Source organism: Symphalangus syndactylus, chromosome 15 (assembly GCF_028878055.3).
Source record: "Symphalangus syndactylus isolate Jambi chromosome 15, NHGRI_mSymSyn1-v2.1_pri, whole genome shotgun sequence".
NCBI lineage: Eukaryota > Metazoa > Chordata > Mammalia > Primates > Hylobatidae > Symphalangus > Symphalangus syndactylus.
The window spans coordinates 19,762,211-19,788,922 of record NC_072437.2 but is presented as its reverse complement, the minus strand read 5'-3'; the positions used below and the strand labels follow the sequence as shown (position 1 = coordinate 19,788,922).

Below are 26,712 nucleotides of genomic sequence, written 5' to 3'. Positions count from 1 at the left end.
CCATGGCAAGCAGCTGGCTTTACGGGATTTGATTCCCATCACTCACAATTCATCATCAGCTGGAGGTGTCTGCAGCTCTTCAGCACAGAGCAACGCTGGGTGACACTCGGGCCCCCGCGACAGGCGAAAATCTGCTGAGTAAATGGGCCGAGGTTTCTCTCAAGCCTCATTTGGGGCAAGGCCGACTCCCGCTTAATGAGTGCCGCTCTGATAATCGGATGCGAATGTGAACCTTGACCTCGTGTCAAAGGAGAGGATGCAATAAGCTGGATGAAAGATACAGGATTCAGGCCTCCAAACTTTACACCAATTAGACAGGGAGCGGGGAAATACATCAGGCCCACTAGGTTCATCAAAAAGACTTGCGAGGCTTGTGACCATTTTGTAAGCCCAACATTGGAGACATCCTGTCACAATCATTAAGTCTTTATGAGATGATTCACAAAAGTGTTGGAGAAGCGTGCGCATACATCCTGCAGGAATGGGCCCCGCACATGGGGGCGTCTGATGGAGATGGAATGTTGGAGGGCCCTCTCTGCGCACCCAGTTAATGCTCGGCTTCCCAGCTACCCCGGGCAATCCGGAAGGTGTTGCTACCATTGGGCTCACTGCCCAGCTCCCTGGTGTACCCTGCGTGTACTCCACGGTGTGCGACACATTCTGCAAGAGTCAGCACTGCTGGGAGCAAGGCTCCAAAGTCCTAAGGTGACAGCCCCTGCTCCCAAGGGCCGAGTGCTGGCATTTTGCTATTGTTGGAAGGAGCCCAGCTCAATGCCCACCCATCCCTGGAGCACGCCCTCGAGTGCCAGCCTCTTCCCACAGACTGGGGCAGGTGTAGTTTGTGTTTCCATTGCATTCTTTGACATTCGGTTTGTACCACATTTGGTTCTCCAACTCGATTTTTTCCAAAGGATGAAACAAGTTGAAATTCAATTAAGCTCACGTGTGTGTGTGTGTGTGGGTGTGTGTGTGTGTGTGTGTGTGTGTGTGTGCGTGCTGGGGTAGAACATGTTTCTGTTGAACAAGATGTATCTCACTATTTTGTAAGGCATCAAGGAAGTTTTTAAGCACCATCTTTTGGGGATGAATTAGGGAAAACGGTCTACAAAACAGATGGTGCAAAATTAATAGAGAAGTGTGTTAGTTTTTCATTTACAGCTAAATAATCTAGGCTGGGCACAGTGGCTCACGTCTGTAACCCCAGCACTTTGGGAGGCCAAGGTGTGGGCGGATCACTTGAGGTCAGGAATTTGAGACCAGCCTGGCCAATGTGGTGATACCCTATCTGTACTAAAAATACAAAAAATTGGCTGGGTGTGGTGGTGCACGCCTGTAATCCCAGCTACTCAGGAGGCTGAGGCAGAAGAATCGCTTGAACCTGGGAGGTAGAGGTTGCAGTGAGCTGAGATGGTGCCTCTGCACTCCAGCCTGGGCAACAGACCGAGATTCTGTCTCTAAGATAGATAGATTAGATAGATAGGATAGAGCTAAATAATCTAAGTAGACTAGTAGACACCATGAGAGGAACTAGGGAGGGGAAACAGGAATGAAAGGTGGATGGAGCAGGGAGGATCTAATTCTATGATTCAGTGCTGTGCTTGGGTGGGGCAGAAGATGGGATCGCTTCAGTGGGGACACGCCTTCTTTAAAGTCCTTTGAACTGAATTGCCGGACTCTCACAATCAGACGGAAGGACTATTTGAATTTCAGGCCTCCCCACTTTTCCTGATTGTCTCGGGCTAAATCCGAGGTTTTGTTCTGATGAACAACTGGGGACCCAGCACTTGCAGTTACCTGTGCGTTACCTCTTTACAAATAGCCCACATTAGAAGCACAGAGCCAGCCAGAAAGATGGTCAGTGGCAGCCACAGCAGAAGCCCTTAAGCTCCTGTCCACCACCCGCTTGCTCCCAGGCCCTGGCGGGGCCCAGAGTAGAGCTGTAGCCGGGTCAGGCTGGCCTTTGCCCCTGGCGTGACCTTGGGAAATCCCCAGGCCGCATTTCTTCATATTTGCAGTTTAGTTGCTAATGTGCTTACTTGAAGATCCTGTAAAACAGAAGCAGGAGCTGTCTGCTTGTCTAGCCCGCAGATTCTGAGCAAGGGGATGGGAGGGGACGTGTGGTGCAAGGGCACACCTACTGGCAGAGAGGGCAGGGGCTGTGCCACCCATGTGAAGCCAATGTGCATGGCGGGGGGACGGGGCTCTGGCCAGTCCCGGGCCCTCAGATGCCTGCAGAGGAAGGGCTGGGTGGGTGTGTGGGAGGCCGGCATGCAGTCCCCAGGAAGCTCCTCCACCTGGAGAGAGAACAGTGCCCAGAGCGGGAGGGTGGACTCCTCATTTTTGGATGGCATTTCTACCATGTTCTGTTGAGTCTCGGATCCATTTCCCAGAGTCCCCGGTCCTGTTGCCTGAGTGCTCAGTCCTAGGTCAGAGTCGGTCACAGTGAGTCCAGCTTCTAAGAGGACACAGCCAGGCTTCCAGGGTCCCCTGTGTGGCGCTGGCTGGCAGGTGTGCTGCAGTGAACTGGACCTGCTCCTAGCTTCCCTGGTCTCTGCCTGCCTTTGAAGAGAGAAAAAAGGCTCTAAAATGCCAACTGGAGGGAGTGACTGTTCTGACATCCCTGACGGGGGCCTCTGCATTGTCTCTGCGCTGCCTCTCCCGTCCCCCTGCAAACAGCCCTCGAGGCCGATTCTTCGCTCTCCCTGGAATGCAGATGCCAGGTGAAAATGAATCAAAAAGGGCAGCGCGAGCAGCGCTTCCAGGCCCAGCTCCTCAGCGCGGTGTCTCTCCTCCGTGCCAGCGCCGAAGCCTTGGCATCGTCTCTCTTCCTATATTTCTGTGCCAGGAAAAAGCAGCCCACCACCTGAACAGCAGAGGAAAAGAGTACATCGGCTCAGGCGCTCCAGAGTGCCAGCAAGACAGCTTGCGCCACACGGGGGGCCCAGAGGGGGACTTGGAGATCATCTGGGGATTTCAGGAAAGAACATTCTCTAGGCACTTCTGTGGCATTGGACGAATATGGCCACAGTGGTGTGAAGGGCCAGGAGCCCCATGCCAGGACACCCACCCACACCACATAGCCATGGCCCTAGGAACCTGGACTTGCCCGTTTCAAAGACTGGGAGGCAAAAGAGAGACCTGGTCGGCTCAGGATGCTGACCCATCGAGGCAGAGCGAAGTGGGTGCGCAGCATGGTTTTCAGCTGCAGCTAACTCCTGCAGGGAAGCCTCGGGCTTAACCCCAGTGGGCTTACACCCAGCTCAGCCTGGCTTCTCTGAACACAGTCTGAGCAAAGGCCCGTGGGCGCTCCCAGTTTCCTAGCATGGAATGCATGTAGCTCTGGAAGTCATTCCCGTGTCTGGAGGGGTTTTCCGGAAGCTGCCTTGTGCCTTGTTTTGGGTACTCGCTGTGTCCTGCAGAGGATGGGACAGTGGTCCTCGTGGCGCCAGGGCCGAGCTGTTCCCAGCTCCCCGGGACTATAGACAGAAATGTGTACATTTGGTGGTGGTTTTTTTTTTTTTTTTGTAACAGCTATACTGAGATGTAATTCACATACAATTTAGCCCTTTAAAGTGTACGATTCACTGGTTTCAGTCAATTCAGAGTTGTGTAGTTGTCAACACAATCAATTTTGGAACATTTTTATCACTCTCAAAAGAAACCCTGTACCCTTCAGCAGTGACTCCCCTTCCCTCTTCAACCCCAGGCAACCTCGAGTCTGTCTGTAGAGATTTGCCTATTCTGGACATTTCAGGTAAGTGGAAAACATTCCAATTTCCCAGCATCTCTGTTAGTGGCAGAGCCAGACTCAGAGATCCCCAGGGTAGGCCCTGCCGCCAGGGTCCCCAGTTCTCCAGGGTCAGGGATTTTGTTTTTTTCCAACGAGGACTTTATCAGAGAGAGAATGGCTTTTCTCTACTGTTCCTAAAGATGAGCTTGGAATAGGAAACATTAGGGATTGTTGCTGCTGTTCATAGACACATATTTTGGGGCATTTGACAAAGAATTTCTTAATGGCTTCATTCCTAAGTGTTATTGCAAAATTAGAATGCTTTTAAAACTTCTGCCCATTTTTGTTTTCCAGGTAGCAGAAGGTCAAGAAATTTGTGTGATTGAAGCCATGAAAATGCAGAATAGTATGACAGCTGGGAAAACTGGCACGGTGAGTCCCTAAGTCCCCATCAGCCCAGGCTGGCCCTGTGATGGAGGAACGCCCACCTTTGAATCATGGGTGGTTTGGCCACAGAGGCGCCCTCTCCCCCTTGCTTCTACAGAGGACGTTAGGATTGGGAGCTTTTGCATTCTGCCCTGATGCGTCCCTGCCTCGTGGAGAGCATGCCTTCCAAAAAGTCTGTGCTTTATGTTCAGGTAGTCAAAGAACAATTGTTCTTCACCTTAATGTCTTTCAAATTAAGGGGTCTTTAATTTTTAATGTTTACATCTGTCTTGAAGGCAGTTAGTCATCTGAGAGTTAGGTGACACGGCAGGAAATGGTTTTACAGATTGCAAAAATTAATGTAACTCTTCAAGACAATTTCTCTACAAAGAGAACAATTCAGTTGCAGATCAAGAGGAGCCGAAACCCCATGTACATGTGGGACTTAATTATTTAGGGAGAAAAAAATATTAGTACTGAAATTCATTAATAGTGAAACTTGTGTATTTTTTTCTTGAAGAAAATAGAAAAGTCCTTTTAAGCAATAACTTCATTATTCTTCCTGTGACTAAAAAGACTAAAAAGATGCCATTAGTAGGTAAATGATCCTTTTCTGAGGGCCGTTTTGGTTTGGAAGCATCTGCATCGGAAAGCATGATTGGAAGCGCAAGGCTGGCCATGTTCTGCATGTGGCCATGCCTTGGGGACATCAGGTGCAAAGAGAGATCCATCAGTTCATAACCAGGTTTGCATCAGAGAGACACACAACCTCTGTCTCATGCCCTGTCACTGCAGAAGGCAATGAAATGGATTCTCAGAGAAGGGGCAGTGGGGATGTCATGCCTGGTCCCAGCTGGGAGAACAGAGGCCCAGGTGTATGCCAGGGGCTCCTGAGCCCAGCCAGCCGGTCTGGAGGGGTGTGGACAGTTGCACTGTGTTGGTGGGGTGTAGAGAGTAGAATGGCATGATTTGCAGTGTTTTTAAGGAATTCTTTCTAAACTACTTTTTAAAAAAGTGAACAAGAAAATGTTGGTTTCTGTTCACGTAAAAATTTGTGTCCGTTCTTTGGGATTTAACATTTGTGCTGCCCTAGTGTCACGACACCCATCCATGATGATTACTTGGCCTAGTTGTGGGGGACCGAGAACATGTGTCCGCCGCATGCCAAGGGCCCTGTGCTGCAGGTCTGAGGTGCTAGTGCAGAATTGAACTTGGCCTCAGTTCTCTGAAGGGGCGTGGTGTCATGCGGTAGTGGGTTTCCTGTCCTCGTGGCCTAGGTCCCCCTCACCCCTCCTGGTTGGAGCCTTCCTGTGCATTCCATTCACCTCTCCCCGTCCCCAGGCCTCTCAGTTCCAACCCAGCCAGGAAGAGCAGAAGTGGCCCGAAGCCTCCGTGCAAAGCAGCAGGCCCTGGTTCCTACCTGCGCGGCCACTTTTCCTCCCAGAGAAAACAAGCTCACAAAGGAACCAGATCCTCTCCTCAGGTCATCGCTGCATCACTAACACTGCGTCCTCTAGCAGGGCTGCTAAATGGAGGCAGGAGCCCTGTGGAAAGCAGCCTCTTCAGTCCAAGCAGCATCTGCAGTGGCCGATTAGTTCTAACCCAATTTTCATTTTCAGGCCCAAGCAAGAGCCTCCAAGAAGTCTAATGACTGTCTCTTCCCCACCTCAACCCCCTCCTTGCTAATTTTAAGTCAGAACACAAACTTGGGAAAGCAAAACTTGATAAAGATTGACTGAAACCGGTAGGACAAAAAGGCACAGTTCCACACCCCCATGGTGCTGGAAAGGGCGACCGCACAGCCCCACCTGCCAAGGACTCCATTTCCCTTCAGAAGGAAGGTGCCGCCCAGGCTAGGGAGGTCCTCCTCTTACTCAGCCGCTGATCTGACTGTCGTGTGTTTTGTTCCTTTTTTTCTTTTACACCAAGTATTCCATTAATTCTCAGAGAACATTTCCACAACCTAAAAACCACAGAGAGGGAGGCTAGGGTTTAGAACTCACCTGGCTGGCAGTGAAGAGCCCGCCTAGACCTGAAGGTGCCCAGTGCGAGGGGCCAGAGCGCAGGCCACAGCGCAAGTGCTCCGGAGAGCAGCCCTCAGGCCGGCCACTGTGAGGGTGCCGAGGACAGAGGAGACGGGAGAGGGGAGGGGTGAGCCACGGCCACCATGGCGCCTCCCTGTTCACCAGGGTCCCTTCGATGGGCTCCGGTGGGGTGGCTTGTACCTGTGCTGCTGAGCCTGCAGGACTCTGTGTTTCTAGAAATGGATTAGGAGCCTGCTGCCTCTTGGTTCTGGTTACTAATTCTTACTCTCCCCTCCCCCTGCATTTTTCAAAATTGAAGGTGAAATCTGTGCACTGCCAAGCTGGAGACACAGTTGGAGAAGGGGATCTGCTCGTGGAGCTGGAATGAAGGATTTATAACCTTTCAGTCATCACCCAATTTAATTAGCCATTTGCATGATGCTTTCACACACAATTGATTCAAGCATTTTACAGGAACACCCCTGTGCAGCTACGTTTGCGTCGTCATTTATTCCACAGAGTCAAGACCAGTATTCTGCCAAAAAATCACCAATGGAAATTTTCACTGATATAAATACTTGTACATATGATTTGTACTTCTGCTGTGAGATTTCCTAGTGTCAAAATTATTAAATCAATAAAACTGAGCATTTGTCTAAATATTAGTTTGCCCTTTCTTTGAATGAAGACAATGTACACATAGGCGACAGGCTCTGCCAGTAGACTACCAGCATTTCTTTGTGATCCTTTTAAGAGATATTGATATAAATGTCAGTTCTCTGCCTTGCTTTATTAAATTAGCACTTGCCATTTTTTCATCTGATTGGCTTACTACTTCTGGAAGTGAGGCCCTCACTCCTGGTGCTGATTTTCATAACTTCCTAAGGACCAGAGACTGCAAGTGCAGATTTTGGCAATCCCTTTCCTGCTGTGTCTCTATGTGGGTGTAGTGTTGGTGGCTGACCCCCCTGGAGGTCACCTTGAAGCTTCCTGGTTGGCCGGGGGTGCTGTCTCCACTGTTTTGAGGATGAACGCGCTGCCTCGTCCCTTCCCCATTGCAGAAGCCAGGGCAGTCACAAGGAGCTTGGGCTGCCTCACCCACCCCATCAAGCACAGGGCCGCCACGAGCTCATCAACTGAGACCCATCGTAGCCTTTTTGTGTTTTTTTTTGTGAAGCAAGTTTCCAATTAAGCAAAAGAAGCTAAAAAATAATGATCATGTTTTTGTGCCAGATGCAGTTAGCGATCACAGTCTGCCATTAAGTTGAAGAGTAAGTGAGCTCTCCCAACAGAGAACGAGGTTACTAAGGATCACAGCAGCTGCATTTTCATTTGGTTCTGAAATTCTTGGAATACATTTCAGACTTTGCTGGGAAGCAGAGGCAAAGAGCCGTGCACCGAGTTGAATCGATGCTGACAATTATCAGATGGAGGTGGGTAGTAATTGGTACTTCGTGCCTTGCTAAAATTATTTTAAGTGCTGTTTGTGTTTGGAAGCTAAGCTTCTGTCAGGCCTGAAGAACAAATTACTAATGCGTTGGCTCTTCTTTGAAAGGACCACTCCCAAATGCTCTCCCTTCAGGGGACAGGGACGGGGTCTGGCTACTGAGATCTGGGCTCAGATAAACTGCCACTTGAAGTCCAGGCGCTCAGCTGTGTCTCCCGTTAAGTGGCTGTTCATTATTTTGCTAGATCAGAATGTAAAGAGCCTTCTACCAAATAAGTATACCAAAAAACGTGGGGGTCAAACACAGTACCAACTTTTATATCTGATTTCCCAAAACATCGACTTCAAATTTAAATAATCTTTAATATTTGTTGTGAAGCCTGATCTGAAAATTATAAAGGTGCTATACGCACTCTGATGTACAGCATGCTTGCCCTGTGGATCTTTTTTACAAATTCTACCCAGCCGTGTAAAATCGGCTTTCTCAGGGGCTACAGGCCAGAATCAGTATAGTAGGGCTGCTAAAATCTAGCGGCAACACCAAGTCTTTACACTGATCCTAAATATTATCTTGAGCTCAAAGCACAGCCAACAACAAAAACAACACGAGGAGGAAGAGGAGCAGAAGAAGAATTAGGCATAACACGAGTTCTCTGAATGTCATTTAGGGGAATTAAAATCCTAAATTTTTCTTACCAGGTGGAAAGATGGGAGGGAAGCACCTTACTATTCATGTCTCAACATTATTTGTAAAATCAGCTGCCACTGAAAGATTGGTTCCTTTTCCCGCAGATTCGTTGGAAAGGGCCCTGTTCTGCTTCCGCCTTCACCCAGCATGGGCTGGGGGCATCTTGGAGCCTCAGGGCTCTCAAACCTAGGCCCACCCTGCCCATCCCCCTTATCTGTTCTCCCGGGGGTTGTAGCGCAGCCCGTGCGGCCCCTCGGAGTCGTAGCTGTCATGGTGCGGGAGCTGGGCCCACTCCGGCGGGAAGGTGGCCCTGCTGTACACGAAGCACTGCACTGCGGTGGGCGCCGGCAGCTCCTCTGCGCCCGGGGTCCGGTCCTCCAGCAGCTGTATCCGCAGCACCGTGCGCTGGTACAGGGCCGGGCAACTCTCGAAGTCGTCCAGGAAGCGCAGCATCCGCTCGTCTACTGCGTAGACCTCGCCCTCCACGTGGCGCCCCGAGCCGGGCAGGTGCAGCAGCCACGGGATGTTGTGCTCCCCCGCGATCACCAGCGGGTAGGGCTCCAGCGTGCGGCCGCGCGCCCGAAAGGCTGCGGAGCCGTGGGCGCCGTCCCGCAGGACCCTGTGGTTGGGCTGACCCCGCTTCAGGGTGCCGTACAAGAAGACGAGGGCCATCCGGGCGGAGCTGCGGAGAGAGGAGAAGCCACAGGTTAGCCCGCAGTGGGACCTCTGTGTCTGCACCTGGGACCCGGCTCCCGGCCCACAGAGCCTCCACTGGGGCCGCACCACCTGAATGCGCCTGGCTGTGCTCAGAAAAGGCGTTACTTACCGACGCAGATGAGAATGGCCTAGTTTTCACACATCATGAGATATGTTGACTTTCGGCCATTTAAACATGTGAAAGCCATTCCTAGCTTGTGGGCTGTTCACAAACGGGCACCAGGTCGGCTCTAACCTGTGGGCATGGTGTCGCTTGCCAATCCCTAGGCTAGAGAAAGGGGCACACATTGGTGACTTCCTTGATGTGTCTGTAGCAGACAGGACACCTGGCGTTCTGGGCAGGAGGACCGCGCCCGCAGCCTCCCCACACCACCTGGATGGACTAATGCTCCTCAGCCCTGCAGGGGCAGCCCTGCCTTGCCTGCACAGGCCACCCTTCTCTGAGGAACACAGTCCTGACCTGCTGACTGCGCAGCCTCCCCGACTCCCTGAGGGCACCAGCCTTCCACCCTTCCCAACCCCTACCCCCATCGTAGCAGCTCAAGGCCAGAAGATGCCCTGTCCAGGTGAGCAGCTACCCCTGCTCCTGAGCCCCGCACAGGCCATACCTCACTGTTCTCAGCCCTTGTGTGGTGGCCGCGGAGGCTGCGGAGGTTCCAGGCAAGGCCGCCGCCCTCTAGAGCTGCTGATCTGGGAAAAGGCGCTCCTTGTATTAGGACAGTCTGTCAAACCTGTCCCAACAGCCTGCCCTGCTACCTGAGCCCTGCAGAACTGTCATTTTCTTGAGCAGTTTTCAATGTTTCTTAAAGGACTTTGAAAATTGCCAGTAACTATTATAGAAAAACTAGAAATAAGCCAAAAAGTACATATAATTTTGTAACCACCTGCTATCCAGCTGCAGTGAGAACCCAGGTTTCAGCACTGAGTTCCACTCGGGTCCTGGCAGTCTGACGCAGCGGAGCTCAGCACCCACACCTTCTGGTGTTTCCCTTTCCAAGGTCTTGGAGGGCAGTGGTGCTTCACGGGACTCCCCGCAGCGATCTTGGCTCCAGCATGAAGGTAAATATTTACCACTTGCCTGGGTCTGGGCCACAGACTGTTACATAAGGATAGAAGTGATTTGCGTGAAAGTGACTCAAACAGAAATGGAAATGAACATTAAAGGGGCCGCTCTCCCGGGCCCCTCACTCCGCTGCCCTGTGTGCCCCTGCCATGAGGTGACAGCCTGTGGGGCGACTCCTTGAGATGGGCTTTGTAGACGGGACCGCAGGTGCAGGAAAACAAATGCGGCTATCCGGGTACCAGCAGCGGCTCGTAACCCGCCAGAAATGGCCCCAGACACCAGCACTTGCCACCAATCATGTGGACAAGTGGACCCTGAAGAAACTGAAGAAGTCACACTGAACTCATGGGACTTCTGTTTTCTTCTCAGCAAACGAGCTGCTCTGGGGGCGCTAGGCCTAATTTTGCTCAAGAGGCACGTCTGCTGCCTCTTGGTTCTGTCACCAGCCTGTGCAACATCAGTATTCCCCAGATTTCAGGCACATTGCACTAGGAAAGGTGTGGCCGTGGGAAAAACACAAGGCTAGCCAGATATGTGTGCCCTGTGGGCCTGGCCATGTGATAGCCCTGGGACACCCTAGCCAGTGTGGGGACACAGATTAGACCTGGGGGGCATGCTGGGATAGGAAAGTTGAGATGTGAATTAAGGAGAACCTGGGGTAGGACTGTACTGAAGGAAGAGAATAGAAAAGTGCTCAGGCCTAAAATTGCCAGGACTCGGCTGCTGGGGAAAACGAGCGGGGGTGTATGAGAAAATGACAAAAGGCACCGGCTGAGAGCAGCGCTGGTGTCTGGAGAGGGCACTGGATGGAAGCGGCTGTCTACAACAGCAGGCAAGGAGCCATCCCAAAAGACGAGCACCTGGGGGGTGATGATGGTCTGGATCCTGCTGTGCAGCTGCCTTGGGGACTCAGCATTTGGAAGGACTCATGTCCCTCCCCACACCTGCATCCCAGCCCCCAGCGAGACCCATCAGCGCTTCCCCTGCCACGTCTCCCACCCTGCTCTCCTCCTCCAATGCCTGCCTGCATCCCTGGCGTCTTTGTTCCCCTGGAGCCTGTCCCCAGTGCACCACCCAGAGGGTCCTTGTCAATCTCCTGCTGCAGACTCAACTCTCTCACCTCATCTCCTGCACCCTCTCTCCCCTCATCCAGGTGGCTCCTGCCCCCACCAGCGCCTGACCTGGAGGGGGCAGGAGTAGTAGGCAGGGCCTACTCAGTCTGTTACGTCACTCTGTCTGGTTGTCGTTACAGCACACGTGCTCTCTAAATCACTGGTCTTGTTTGTTGCTGGAACATGAAGAGCCAGAAGAGAACTTGGAAACCGTTTGGTCCAGCACCTGCAGGTGAGGAAGCCGAGTCCCAGGCTGGTGGCGATCTAGGACCAGCCAGCCGGGCAGGGCCGTAGTCACACTGCAGACCAGCTCTCCATGGCCAGGTGCCTGCCTGGCTTTCCTGGATGCAGTTTTTAAAAATGGCATGTGTCCATAATGTCAATAGATTGCTTTATAAGAAAAACGAAGTTTCCTACCCCTTTCCACTCCCTGGAGGCAACACTTTTAAAGCTTTTAACTGTTGTGTTCGGCATTTATCTCCATATTGTTACTTACACTGCTACTTCTTGATGTCTTAAATCATATCTTTGCCCTTCTACTCAAAAAGTGGGTGAGCATAGTGGTTCTAAAGCACAGACTTTAACTGTGTGACTTTAGGCAGATCATATAACCTCTCTGTGCCTCAGCTTCCTCAACTGTAAACTGAAGTCACAGTAGCAGCCTGCCTCGGAGACCGCGGTGGGTACCAACACACATGGTCCTGTGTGATCTGTTGACATGTAGCGTGTGCCGCTGCTGTCGTCACTGTAGAAGCCTGACCCCTGGCTCTCCTACCACATCCCACCATCCTCCCGACCCACATCTATTTCGGCATTAGAACCATGCAAACACGGCTCTTGGCTAAGACACAGAGCATACTGTGATTACATTTCCTTTCTTGGATAACTTTTTGTTTTTCTTGAAATTAAACATTGCTTCAGGTTTTTTTTTTTTATTTTGCATTTTGCTTAGTTTCTAGGATTGTAATTCAGCCTCACATTTTCTGAGAGCATGGCCAGAACCCGGGTCCTGACCATCAGCTGGAAGGTCCTCCCTGCCTGCTCTAGTCTGGGCTCTCTGTGTCGCTGCCATCCAGGCCACCCTCATTCCTGTCCCGTCCTCTGGCTGGGATGACGGCCACATTTTGCTGAAGTGTATTCGCTCCCACTTTTGGTTAATAACGTGGCTGGGTAGAGGATTCTGGAAATCATTTCCCTCAGAACTTTAAAGACATTTCTTCATGGTCTTCTAACTTTCCGAGTTCTTGCAGAGAAGTCAGTGCGCTGTGATCCAGGTCCCCTGTGTGTGACTCGAGCTCTTCCCTGGAGGCTCTTAAGGGCTTCCTTTTATCCCTCAGAGTCTAGAATTTTCTGATGATGTAGACTCTGTTTGCATTGAATGCTCCTTATCCTGGATTGCAGGGGGCATTTTCTTCCCCCTCCTTCCTCTTTGTTCTCTTTCTGGCTCTCCCAATATTCTGGCAGTGGAGGTCCTGATTTCAGCCTCCAATGCTCTTATTTTCTCCTTTCCTCCAGGTCTATCTTATATTCTGCTTTATCTTACATTTCTTCTATTAGAATTTTTTTTGCCATGATATTTCCAATATATATTTTTTCAACTTCCTGTTCATTCACAGGCTCAATACTTTTTTTTTTTTTTTTAAGTTTTCTTCATTCCCTTCATTGCCTCCATTTCTCCTAACTCCCTCTTTTCTCTGTTTTGGTATCTGTGTTTCAAGAGATTTTCTTTACATGTGACCTTGGCTGGAAAAGCTGAGCCACTCTTTGGAAGTGAGGCTGAGCTCTGTCAGGTGGCAGGCCTCACACAGGGCTCTGGGGAGAGGCGCTGGGAGCTCTGCACTTTCCCCCAGTGCTCGTTTTCAGGGTGCCACCTCACCACCACTCAGCTAGGCCTGTGTCCCCAGCACGGAGGTGTTCTTGTCAAGCTCTCCAGAAAGGAACCCGCCGTCCTCTGCCAGGTGTGAGGGGAGGCAGTGGGGTCTCCCTGCACCTTGGGCACACTCCCAGCCTTTCTGTTTCTTGGCCTGTCCTTGCCTCTGTGGCCTGCGGTTCTGGACTCCTCCAGCGTTGCAGACACTGCTCAGCTGACTGCTTGTCGGCCTCTCACTGTGCAGGAGCTTAAGTTTTGGGTGTCTCTAGGCTAAGTCAGCTGTCACTCACTTCTGTTTTCCGTCTTCCAGAAGCATGTCGCCCGCTTTCCTCCACTGTCCTTGTGGGTCGTTTGAGTAGCATTTAGGAGGAAGCTGGACACAGGGCCTGTCCTCCGTCTTCTCCCTTGCTGCACCGCCAGCCCTAGCCCCTTCCTCTGAGAGACTTGATGTGAGCCAGAAGGGAAGCGACAAGACAGAAACTGCTTGCTTAGAAGGATGGCAAGGAGGTTTTCTTCAGGTATAGGAGACTCAAGGGTATGTCAGGTCCCCATGAAGAAGCCAGGAAAGTAGCAATTGTGGCACCAGAGTGAGGGCTGGGTAGAGGGGATGGCTGGTGATAGCTGAAGGAGTCAGGCAGCGGGGAGGCAGAGAAAGGACTTGCTCTTCCTGCTGCTGAGACGAGAGAAAGGAAAGACGAGGCAGCACTTGCAGGAAAAGGAAAGGCTAACACAGCCATGCAGGGATGCCCTGTGCTAAGCGCTGGGCATGCAATGAGACTCCATGAAGCCACAGTGTCATTGAGGGGAGACAGAAGACAGACTTGTCAGAGGGCGCCTCGTGGGAGACAGCTGCACAGCACAGGCACTCTCCCTCAGAAACCGCTCCTTCAGTAAGAGGTGGCAGCACCATCCACTCGGGCAGGGAGACTGCCGCCAGGCTGAGAACTTGCAAAATGGAAAGAAGTGAGAACAGTCCTATAGAAGAAGCACAGACTTTGGAACAGAGTTGTAAGAAGCCAGGACACAGCAGGTACTCGGCACGCAATGGTCATTGTTTTCACTATTCCGGGGATTCAACTGCAAAGGAAGAAAAATATTTCATCCAAGAGTGGACAAGCAGGCTTAGGACAGAGGTAGGAGGAGAAGAGAGTTGGAAGATGGTGTTTCTGAAGAAGGCTAATTCCCAGCAAGGACTTCTGGGACCTTGCTTACCGATGATGGAGGTTCACCTGGGTGTACTGGGTCCCGCACTAAGTAGCCTGTGTCATCTCAGTTTATTTAATGCTCTCAACTCTGTAAAGTAGGTGGTATTATCTTCATTTAACAGATGAAGAAACTAAGATGAGGGCTCTGGCCCAGAGCTGGTGAGAGGCAGCAGCAGGAACTGAACCTGGGTCTGCTGGAGTCCAAAAGCCTCTCTGGCTCTGTCACTTGCAGTGACCCCAAGGCCCAAGGGAGGTGACCCTGTCAAGTATGGTGTAGAACTCAGGCTCTGCAATGGCAGAGATGGTTTGCAAAGCACCCTGCACTTCCCTATGCTTTTTGTTCCCTACTTGTTTTAAATTTTATCTGATAAACCAAATCCTTCTCTGTATTTCCTGTTTTTTAATTTGTAGAGTTTTAAAAATTGTGATAAAATACACATAACAAAATTTATCGTAACTATTTTTAAGTGTTCAGTTCAGTAGTGTTAAGTATATTTGAGTTGTGAAAAAGGTCTCCAGAACCTTTTCATCTTGCAAAACTGAAACTTTGTACCCATGAAACAATAACCATGGAAAGCAAAACCACAGATAAGGAGGAATTCCTGTTCTATGCTATTTTGATTACTGCAACTTTATGGTAAGTTTTGAAGTCAGGAAGTATGAGACCTCCAACATTGTTCTTTTTCAAGATCACATTATCTATTTAAGGTCCTTTGATATTTCCATATAAATTTTTGGATTGGGTTTTCCTCTTTCTGCATTAAAGGATTGCATTAATCTGTAGATCACTTTAGGAAGTACTGACGTCTGAACAATATTGTCTTCCAATCCATGAACATGGGATGTTTTTCCATTTATTTGTGTCCTCTTTAATTGCTTTCAGCAATGTGTTGTACTTTTCAGTGTACACATCTTGCCTGCCTGGTTAAATTTATTCCTAAGTATTTTATTCTTTTTGATGCTATCATAAATGGAATAGTTTGTCTTTTCAGATTGCTTATTGTTAGTGTATAAAAATGCAATAATTATTTGTGTGAATTTTATCTCCTGCAACTTCACTGAATTTGCTTATTAGTTCTAAAAGTTTTAAGGTGGAATTTTTACATTTTCTATACAGGACCATATTGTTTACAAATAGAGTTAATTTTACTTCTTACCTCTGACTTGGATGCCTTTTAAATTTTTTATTGCCTGACTGCTCCAGCTAGGACTCCCAGAACTATGTTCAATAGAATTGATGAAAGCAGCATCCTTTTCTTGTTCCTGATCTTAGAAGAAAAGCTTTCATTCTGGCATCACTGAGTATCATGTTAGCTGTGGGCTTTTCATATATTGCCTTTATGATGTTGAGGTAATTTCCTTCTGTTCCTTTGTTGAGTGTTTTTTATCATGAAGTTGTGCTGAATCTTGTCAAATGCGTTTTCTGTATCAATTGAAGTGACTGTGTGTTTTTTCCTTCATTCTGTTAATGTAGTGTATTACATTGATTGATTTTCTTATATTGAAACGTCCTTGCATTCCAGGAATAAATCCCACTTGGCCATTGCATATAATCCTTTTAATGTGTTGTTGAATTCTGTTTGCTAGTGTGTTGTTTAGGATTTTGGCATCAATCTTCATCAAGAATATTAGTCTGTAGTTTTCTTTCTTGGAGTGTCTTTGGCCTTAGTATCAGGGTGATGCTCAACACTGAAATGTTCCTTCTTCTTCATTCTTTAGAAGAGTTTCAGGAGGACTGGTGTGAATTCTGTAAATGTTTGGTAGAATTTACCAGTGAAGCCATCTGGTCCTGGGCTTTTCTTTTGGGGGAGATTTTTGACTGCTGCTTCAGTCTCTTTACTAGTTGTAGGTCTGTTCACTCTTGGTAGGTTGTGTCTTTCTAGGAATTTGTCCATTTCATCTAGGTTAGACAATTTGTTGGCATAATTGTTCATAATATTCTCTTGGCCTTTTTATTTCTGCAAGATGTGTTGTTCTGTAGGACGTAATGTTTTCTCATCCATTTCTGGTTTTAGTTATTTAGATCTTTTCTCTCTTTTTATTTAAGTTAAAGGTCTGTCAATGTTGTTAGTCTTTTTAAACAGCCAACTCTTGGTTTAACTGATTTTCTCTGTTGTTTAAAATTCTCTATTTTGTTTATCTCTGCTCTAATCATTACTGTTCCTTTCCTTCTGCTAGCTTTGGGTTTTGATTGTTGTTTTTTGAGCTTCTCATCTCCTTGTACTCTTGTTCCTTGTCTCTCATGTTCAGCCCATCTCCAAGGGCTGCTGTGAGGCTCACAACCAACAGGACACATGAAAAGTCTATGACACTGGCCAGATGCCTCAGAACCACAGCAGAATGTGCCTGTGATTCATTCTGGCTGGGAGAATGTCAGGCTCCTCTTTGGGTGCACCAGGCCCCTGGGCCAGGCTGGGAGGGGTGACACCTTCTGAGAGCCACATGTTACTGTGTCTTCAACCCTGCCCCCTCTCACCATGCTAGTTTTTGTTTGTTTGTTTTTCCATGGCACAGGGTTAGAGTCAGAGTCTTAGATACAATTTAAGGGCTTGGTTTAATGAGTAATGGTAAGAAACAGCTGTAGGCAAGCCATCTGAGTTTTTCCAGATTAAAACAAATATTTCTCTTGGTCTCTACCTTAATGTGAAATAATTGCCCCCAAGTCAGCCCTGCTGCATCAGACACAGTGTGAGCCCAGCCCCTGCAGGGCCAGCATCAGGAAAGGCAACCTCAGAATTCTGTAGGTGGGCATTTAGGGACAGAGTGCATGGCAAGTATCAAACAATCCACTGTGCCATAACAGGCCTGACTTGAGTTCCTGCCTCCACCCGTGAGCACCTGTGGGACTTTGCGGAAGTGATTTCAAGTCCCTGAGCTTCCATTTCCTCCTATGTACCCCAAAGAGTTACCCTCCTCTGACTGCCGACTGTGCAGGCATCAGCACCTGATGAATGTGAATTCCCTCTTCCCCTTGGCCCTTCCTTATCCCTGCTCCCTCCTCAGGTCTCCACCTAACTCCATCCTTTATCAAGATCTTCCAGAAATAGCTAGTAGCTATAGTCTTCTCAATGAAGCCCCGTAAAAAATAAAAATGAACACATTATAAGTGGGAGAGGGCATCAGGCATATCAAGTAGTGGTTGTGGCCTTAGTGATTTTCCAAAACCAAGAAAAATGCCTGGGAGGGTGATATTTTTTTTTTTTTTTTTTTTTTTTTTTTTTTTTTTTTGAGACGGAGTCTCACTCTGTCACCCAGGCTGGAGTGCAGTGGCGCAGTCTCGGCTCACTGCAAGCTCCGCCTCCCGGGTTCACGCCATTCTCCTGCCTCAGCCTCTCCGAGTAGCTGGGACTACAGGCGCCCGCCACCACACCTGGCTAATTTTTTTTTTTGTATTTTTAGTAGAGACGGGGTTTCACCGTGGTCTCGATCTCCTGACCTCGTGATCCGCCCGCCTCGGCCTCCCAAAGTGCTGGGATTACAAGCGTGAGCCACCGCGCCCGGCCCTGGGAGGGTGATATTACGTAGAAATGAAGGTGATTAGGCCACAGAAGGCTAATTCCAACTCTGGAAAATCAGTTCAGTAACTGTCTTCTGCAGAAGATAATAGCTTATTTCTGTAAAATAAAACCAAGCAATAAAAGTTAACCTTCATTTCTAGGAAATAATCCAGCCTGCTAGAATGACCAACCAAAATTTTCTACATTTTATGTACTGAATTCAATAGCATCCTTCATAACATAAAGTTAGTGTGAGAACACTACTCATGCAATAGAAAAGAAAATAGCCTGCATTTCTGGCTTGTGTCATAAGAAAAACTTCATTACCTTTCTGATTGTGTTTTGAACAACACACACAGATCCTAACAGGAAGAAGCTTGTCCCCATGGGACTGAGCCAGGATCAGAGTTAAGCACTGAAACAAGCAATTAATTCCCCTTAGAGGATTAAGGCACTCAGGTTCACTTTGAATCAGAAAAGTGAATCAAGAATAAAATGGCATACAACCAAGAGGCTGCCAGTCCAACTTAGTTAGAGAACTGAAGAGCAACCCCAGGTGCACAGGAGAAGCAGAGCAGCCGCTGACCCCCCAGTAAGAAGACAGGTAGGGTTTGTTTCATGGGACAAGATCGTCCTTCATGACGCTGCAGAAACGTTGGGGAGAGCACGGTTTGTGCCCTAGGATGCTGGCCTTACTCTTAACAGATCCAGTCCACGAAAGTAAATCTAAAAAGCGTGTTCCAGCCTGCCACACCATCATCCCTCGTGCATGGATTTCCTCATAGCATCTTACTGTTAATACACAGAATCAAAGAAAGACATGCATGAGACCTTAACATCAGTTTGGAGAATTTTACTTTGGGTTCCTAGAGCCAATTCTGAGGGCACTGAACATCTCTGCAGATGTCGTTCCCTGATGCTGATGTGTTAAGAATAAGGGCGGCCTGCTGCTGTGGTCAGGATTCAGGCATCCTCCACTCTGGAAATTCAAGAGACCAAAGCTGAACCTCTGTCCCAAATCTAACTGGTTCGGACAATAGCGACATCCAGGGGACAGCACAGAGGTGGAACAGGCTCAGAGAGTCTCCAAACTTTAGATCAGCAAAATCTGGTTTCCCATTGCCAATATTTGAGAAAATAAGAACACTCATGAGCTGTCCATCTGGCCGGGCGCTGCCTGAAATGCCTGTCACTCATTCAGCAGTTCTCCTCCTTGAAACGCAGTCCGTCTACAGTTTCATATTTCACCACTGAAGCAGAACTTGAAAGTGATTACGAGTCCTTTGCATAACTGTTAGATTTTTTCCGTGATTTCTTTTTTCTTAGCCACCTGGTGGCAAGAGTGTAAAAGGCAGGATTTAAGAGTTTATGATGATAGTTTACAAATCACAACCACTTCATATGCCTGGTACACATTTAAAAGCATGCATACGCAGACCAGGTGAACCGAACAAGGAAAGGGCTAGTGTTTAACTGTTCTTAAACTAATTTACAAAAGGATCTTAAAAAGACATCAGCTTCTTTTTTTTTGGAGACGGAGTCTCGCTCTGTCACCCAGGCTGGAGTGCAGTGGCACGATCTCGGCTCACTGCAACCTCCGCCTCCCGGGTTCAAGCGGTTCTCCTGCCTCAGCCTCCTAAGTAGCTGGGACTATAGGTGCCTGCCACCACGCCTGGCTAATTTTTGTATTTTTAGTACAGATGGGGTTTCACCATATTGGCCAGGCTGGTCTCGAACTCTTGACCTTGTGATCCGCCTGCCTCGGCCTCCCAAAGTGCTGGGATTGCAGGCATGAGCCACCACACCTGGCCAACACCAGCTTCTAACATAAAACCCACCTTTATAAACGGTGCCTCAAGAAAATATTCATCTTTATATGAAAATTTCATGACAGGAGAAAATGTTAGTAAAATCTGTATGTCATCATGTCAAAGCATCTGTTTTTTCCACATGATAAATCAAGCCAGTAACAATGCATACTGCCAGTTGGCAAGTTAAGACTTTGTTAGAAAAAAGTAAAATGATTTGGACTTGGGTAGCATGAAGCTCAGGCCGCTGCCAGAAGGGCTCTGCCAATGGCCAGGGAGAAATAGTTTCAGAATCATAAACTCCTGGTCCAGAAGATGGCCTGGCAAAGAGCTTATCTCTGTCTTTACATTTGCTGCATTAATTTGCTTTTCTCATTCAACACCTCATGTCAAAATTGGCCCCAGCACATCCTGGGCCCACCAGACTCACGAAGGGCGTGGTGATCACGGCTGTACACTGGTTTCAAGGACACCAACTGCTGCTCTAGTCCTTCTGTGACCATCAGCAGCCCCACACTGTGCCAGCCCTGAGCAAAGGCAGCCATTCTACATGGTGGAGACGGAGTAAGAGTCACATGCGATGTTGTGCACATTTCCCCTAGAGAGGGTTTTTCTTATTTTATGGAAACCTTCTTGTGTCTCATCAAGTAGCCACTTCCCCTTCCTCCCCCACTGTAACATTATTTTCCCTGGAGAAAACACTGAGTGTCTGATATAGTTACATATTAATTCTTCAGAAGTTTCTTAGAACTGTAGGAAACAGGTGAAAAAACAAAAATGCCTTGAACTTTCAACCTGTGCCTGGCCTGTGTGCGCGAGGCAGGCCCTAAGGTCACTCTTCCCTGCACGGCTCGGGGCGACGTGCCAGGGAGGGCTCGGGGCGCATCCTGTTGGCTCTTTGATGCTTTCATTTTGTCGCTTGCTAGTTTCTTTACAGCAAAGGCAAGGGCTTCCTGCTAAGGCAGACCCCTCAGCAGCCCCACTGCATACCCCGGAAAAGTCCCTGGCAAAACACCTTTCTTCCATTATCTGCACAGGCCCCAGTAAAACGCTGGCGCCTTTGAAATCAGAGGCCAGGGTCTCCTCTCCACAGTTCGCTCAAGACACTGAACACTCACGGGTCTGTGAAATCAAACGGACACTTGGTCCCTGATGCCACCCCAGGTCTCCTGAACGCTCCTCAGCAACCATCCCTTGAGTTTTTACTCCTTGGCCATGCCAAATATAAATAACGATTTTTTTCATGCCATATCACTATAAAGGCAATTGTGTTGCCACCTTTAAAATGTTCAGTGACCAACAACGCAGACATGGCCATCCCCTGCATCCCCATGTCTGCTTCAAGTATGGAAAGGAATCGCTGGAAAATCCCAAGATGCCAGGCCAGGGAACGAGCTCTATGCAAACAGGCAGGATGGAGAAACGGCCAGGGCCATGGCCCCAAATTCCAGGCAAGCAGCAGGAGCGGAGGTGCTGCCAGCCCCTGCTGCCTCCTGGTGTGACACTCAGAAGGCACAGCGGAGGCGGCAGCGGGAGCCAGAGCCAGGAACACATGCTGGGCAGGCGGCCAGCGGCCTGACACCGGAGATGCCGTCAACCTCGTCACACAGGGCCCTCAACCTGCGGGCATGGCCTCAGGAACCTGGCTCCACTTGCTGGACCTACCTGTGGCTCACGGGGGATCAACGCCACCCCCAAGGGAGAGCCCTGACTCCATGCCCACCCCATGCCAAGTGCTTTACTTAACATTCTTCACCTGGTGCTCCAAACCACATGGTGAGGCCGCTTCACTCCCAGCTTCTCCCCCATTTTGCAGATGGAGAAGCTGGGGCAGAGATGAAGTGACTCACACACAAGGCGACCCAGGCAAGGGCAGCAGAGCCTTCACATCTCCTTCCTGACCTCCACGTCCCAGGGCCCCTGGAGGAGGGCACCCCCCAACTGCCCCCAACCACTCCAGGGCCCCAGGCAGCCAGTGGCCTGGGCTGCCCTCATACCAGGCTCCAGTCACATCCGCCGTGGCCTCCTGAATCTAGAAGGTGCCCTCAGGGTTTATTAAGCACACCCCGGGCTGCCTGCCTGCCTGGCATATGCCACGGAACTGGCACTCAGAAGCTGCCACTATCCTGAAATTCCCGATTTTGTCTTTGTATTTTGTAAGTGAAGCGAAGCCTGCTGGAATAACACAGCACTCCTGTGAGTGGAGTGGCCAGGAGTGTGGGATCGTGGTGGACCCAGGGTGTGGAGTGTTCTGGCATTAGGGTGAGGCTTGGGTGAGCCGCTGCACTTCCCATTGCAAGCAGAACCTGTTCCCCCTACAGAAGGAAGTAAGGGTTCGGAGAATTCAGACACCAAAGGCCCCATCATGTCCCTTCCTACACACGCGTCAGCCAACCACACACTCGGAAAATGACACAGAAAGCCAGGGCAACCTGCTGGGCCACCCAGAGTGCCTTTCTCCCTCTTTTCCTCCATCATCAATAGGTGAAGGCAGACAGTGTTGGTAGAGCATGTGCACCTCAAGAGGTGAAAAACAGCTCAGTTAACTTTCTGATAAGAATGAAATAGCTGGCCGGGCACGGTGGCTCACGCCTGTAATCCCAGCACTTTGGGAGGCCGAGGCAGGCGGATCACAAGGACAGGAGATCGAGACCATCCTAGCTAACACGGTGAAACCCCATCTCTACTAAAAATACAAAAAAAAATTAGCTGGGCATGGTGGCGGGTGCCTATAAATCCCAGCTACTCGGGAGGCTGAGGCAGGGGAATGGCGTGAACCCAGGAGGCGGAGCTTGCAGTGAGCCAAGATGGCGCCACTGCATGCCAGCCTGGGCGACAGGGCGAGACTCTGTCTCAAAAAAAAAAAAAAAAAAATGCATGTGTAAGTTATGAAAACTGTCATTTCTATGATTCCACGAGTTAAATGCACTGAAACTTAAAACTGATATTGCACAACATAAAGATGAATGAAAAACTCCACGCTGAGAATTTTGTAATAAGGAAATAGAGTGGGTGCGGTGGCTTATACCTGTAATCCCAGCATTTTGGGAGGCTAAGATCGGGGGATCGCTTGAGCCCAGGAAGTCGAGGCCACAGTAAGCCATAATCTCACCACTGCAGCATGGGCCTCAGAGTGAGACCCTGTCTCTGAATAAATAATAACAAATATGGAATACGTAATAAAATAATGTTTAGTTTTTAACAACTAAAACCCTCCATGCCAAGTTGCGAGGCTCAGCTGCGAGTCAGCAGAGGAAAGGGCTGCCGCCTCTTCTAGGTCCCTCGACTGCACCTTTTCTTGCGTTTCGAGCAAGGGCGTTGCATGGCCCATCCTCACGCCTCTAAACCACAGCTCCGCGAGGGCGAGGTCTCGCCTTCTCTTCCTTTCACCCCCCTACGTCATCTAGCACGGCCCAGCGCATGCAGTAGGCACTTCATAAATACTGCAGGAAGCCAAGGGGCCATCCCACTCAGCCCAGATTCCCAAAGAGGCACTGTGGGCCTTTGGGCTGTTGGGAATCCTTCAAGTTCTCCTTGTGTCTCAAACCCCACGGGTTCAAACACAGCCCTGGGGGCACATTCATAGGCCCTGGATTCAGTGCCGGCTCTGCCACCTCTTCCTTGCCACAAGAGAGCCAGATCTCCAGACCCTCAGACCAGGCCCGGGAGCAGGGCAGAAGTGGGACGTGCAGAGTAGCCAGGCGGGATGTAATCAGCCCCCATTACAGCCACTGACAATGAACCTGCAAAACTCACCTCCAGGGACAGCACCCAGACCAGAGGGGGTGGGGTACTCGCTGCCGCGGACACAGGGCCCTCTGGGGAGATGGAAATGCTCTTTATACTGATTGGGCAGTGGTTCCATGGGGGATACATTTGTCAAAATCATTGACCTATCTATGCGCTTAATCTGTGGATTTTGTTGTATGTAAATTATACCTCAAAAAAGGTGACCTAAAAACAAGACTGAATGAGCTCACGGGAGGCAGGCAGGCCCTGTGCAGGCCTGGTCTGCACTTACTGTCACTGTCGGAGCTCAGCAGGCTTCATAGCCCCAAATCAGAAGCTAAAGCTCCTCATCTTTTCTTTAGGGTTTCCACAAGTACCCAAGTCTGTCCAAAGCATTTCTACAGATTTGTGCTGGCTTCCCTTACACTCACTTGCCTTCTGGAGACATTCAATAAAACAAGACAAGAACGAGACTTCTCTGGCAGCAGGGTCAAGGTCGAGCAGGCCCGGAGGCATGAGGTGGCCGTAATCCCTGCAGGCCTGGGCACTGGGGTGGAGACCAGGGCTTTCTCTGCCCACCCAGGGCCCCATGCACACCAGCTGCTGACTAAGCAGTGAGTTCCCACAAAGAAACACAGCAAACGGTTTGCCTTTTAGAGTATTTTTCCAGGCCTGCTGGAAGACGGTGCAGCAATCACACGCTGGCAGTTGCTCAAAATATGTTTATTCTGCCTGGGGCAGCAAAACCCCGGGCAGCCGGGAAAAGCCAAGAATCTGTGGCTTGTCCCAGCCCGCTCTCCACTTGTTAAATAGGACACCCAGGCCTGGCTGATGGCAGGCGACTTCTCGTCTACCTTGTGTGCTCCCAGAGGTCTGGATTGTTTCAACTCCGGCAGAAGGCAAGGGAGGCCTGGGAATGCCACCTGTGCCTTTCTGCTGTTCATTTTTCTAGAGCATGGCTGCTTTTCATTTGGAACCTTTGGGCTAGAAATACTTTGAGTTTGAAACAGGAATAAAATATATATTAGTGTTTTGTTTTTTAGAAACATCTTAAGGTTGTATTGATGAACATGGTTTTATATTACTGTTTTGTCTTCTTATGTGAGAAATAGAGAATCCAACTTTAAGTTAGAAGAAGCACAAAACAATTACAAAATATCACAGTCATTCTCTTCTCTAGGTGGTTTGCTGACAGAATATTCTAGAAGGATAAGAATATATAAGAATAAGAAATTAAACCTACTTAAAAGTGAAGAAATACAAATTAAAGATACAGGTGAGGCCCCTGGCGAGGCTTGGGCCAGTGCCGCCTGTATTTAGCAGCTTAGCCATCTGGTTGCTTTGGGAGGATCAAGTCCCCTGGAGAGGGACTGGACACAGTGGGTACAAAAATAGTGAGATCCCCATAAACAGGAACAATTATCTTGTGCCCTTAAAATTTTAAATTAAAAAAATTTAAGAAGTGAGAGCTGATAAACAGAGGTCAAAGCCACACTCCTGTCAAACATCTGGGAAGAGGCCTGCCTGATCCAGGCCAAGCAAGGCAAAGCTACAACAGGGTGGGTTAGACTGCAGGCACATCCAGGGGACACAGGGTCCACAGGAGAGCCAACCAAGGACGCCACCACCCAACATGTGGAGCAGAATAAATGCATCAGCATGAATTAGTCAAAGTATTTTGGAGAATAATTTCAAAGATAACCACCAAATACAAATGCAAGATGTCAAATTTAAAATCCCTAGGAATGCCACCTCCACTATGCATGGAGCCTGAGCACAGCTTAGAAACCACCACCCATGGACTAGGAGCAAGGGCTTGCGGCTGTAATCCCAGCACTTTGGCAGGCTGAGGCGGGTGGATCACCTGAGGTCAGGAGTTCGAGACCAGCCAAACATGGTGAAGCCCCGTCTCTACTAAAAACAAAATTAGCCAGATGTGGTGGGTGCCTGTAATCCTAGCTACACGAGGAGGCTGAGGCAGGAGAATCACTTGAACCTGGGAGGCGGAGGTTGCAGTGAGCCGAGATTGTGCCATTGTACTCCAGCCTGGGCAACAAGAGTGAAACTCCACCTCAATAAATAAATAAACAAACAGCCACCCATGTGGCCCCACCTGCTCATCTGTCCACTTCAAACCAGCACAGCGTCATTCTAACCCAGGGCTCACTGCTGGTTGGCACTGCCAGCCAGGGCCCCACACCCCACTGCCCAGAAACATGAAATCAGGAGCTAAAAGGAACCCAACTGGCCACTGAAAACTGGGCAATAAGTTGTATCATAGCTACCTGGTCTCCTGTGCCAGCAGCAGGGAGCTGGGTCAGGGCCCAGCCAGACTCTGCCTCCAGTGGGCTCTGTAAGGCAGGATTCCTTTTGGTAGTAATAACAGGTTTGCCTTCAGCATCACCTTTTGCTAAGAATATTATTAAAACCAGTTTAAACCCTCCAAAAAGATGCTAACTACCTGGAGATCATATAGCCAGAGGTGGCAGATAAAAGAAAGGAAGGCAACTCTAGAAAAGTCCATTGCTTACGTCAGTGCACCCAAGGAGATGAGACCTTATCCCAACATACGTGGGGCACATGCACACGATGCCATTTTCACACATTTGAAAAAAATAAACATTTTTAAAGATAAAAGCATAGAATTCAAAATTAAGCCTGATTAAGTTTTTTTGTACGAATTATCTTGTTCCCAAAGCATTCAAATCCTTTCAGTGCTTGTATAATTACCCCAAGTTAAATTCAATTAAAATGGCTGAAAGCGAAGTTAAGACTGAACTACAAGGAAGAAGGGAGCAGGGGAGGCAATTCGGCACGTGTCCCTGAATGAGCTTCTACACCCCCTGCACAGAGTGGGTCCATCTGCCACATTCCTGTGAGTCCTAAACGCACGGCCGGCCACTGTGTGCTGGCCGGACAGCCTGAATTCTGAGGCCAAAACTTGCAGAAAAAGGCATTGAGCTGGAGGGACTGGCCCTTCTAAGGAAACTGGATGCGCTGAAGGAATTAAATCCGAGCCGATTATACTCTACACACACACACACACACACACACACACACACCCCACTTTTAAAAGCTCCATTATAGCCAGAAACCACTGACGAAAGCCAGGCCAGGCTGCAGCCAAACACGCCAGTCTTTGGGTTTACAACTCCTTGGCCTCTCCAGTGTTGGGGGTGGATCCCAGGACCCTAGATATTATTTAAAAGCACATTTGGGTATATACTTGGCTTTTGAAAAAGCACTTAAAGGCCCACGCACAGGCCACTCCCGAGACAGCAGAATGCCCCGGGAGAACGTGCAAAGCCCCCGCTGTTGCTGTGTGGTTATTAGGGAGAGGGGCGGCTTCTCCAACTGAGGCACTTTCTCCAATCCACTTGCTTCAGAAACAGCAGA

General features: G+C 49.3%; 2 protein-coding genes across 11 annotated transcripts in view; one reads left to right on the top strand and one right to left on the bottom strand.

Moving 5' to 3' along the window:
• Nucleotides 1–6,840, top strand: part of PCCA (propionyl-CoA carboxylase subunit alpha) — a 452,191-nt gene extending 445,351 nt beyond the window's left edge. For all 8 annotated transcript variants that reach the window (XM_055244179.2, XM_055244183.2, XM_055244186.2 and 5 more), the window contains 2 exons: nt 4,085–4,162; nt 6,500–6,840. In XM_055244179.2, the coding sequence (XP_055100154.1) occupies nt 4,085–4,162; nt 6,500–6,568 (147 nt within the window). In that variant the 3' untranslated portion in view covers nt 6,569–6,840. The remainder of the gene's footprint in view (nt 1–4,084; nt 4,163–6,499) is intronic.
• The window catches only part of GGACT (gamma-glutamylamine cyclotransferase), a 61,109-nt gene continuing 40,978 nt past the window's right edge, over nt 6,582–26,712 (bottom strand). For all 3 annotated transcript variants that reach the window (XM_055244200.2, XM_055244199.2, XM_055244198.2), the window contains exon 3: nt 6,582–8,997. In XM_055244200.2, coding sequence (XP_055100175.1) covers nt 8,526–8,987 — 462 coding nt within the window. In that variant the 5' untranslated portion in view covers nt 8,988–8,997 and the 3' untranslated portion in view covers nt 6,582–8,525. The remainder of the gene's footprint in view (nt 8,998–26,712) is intronic.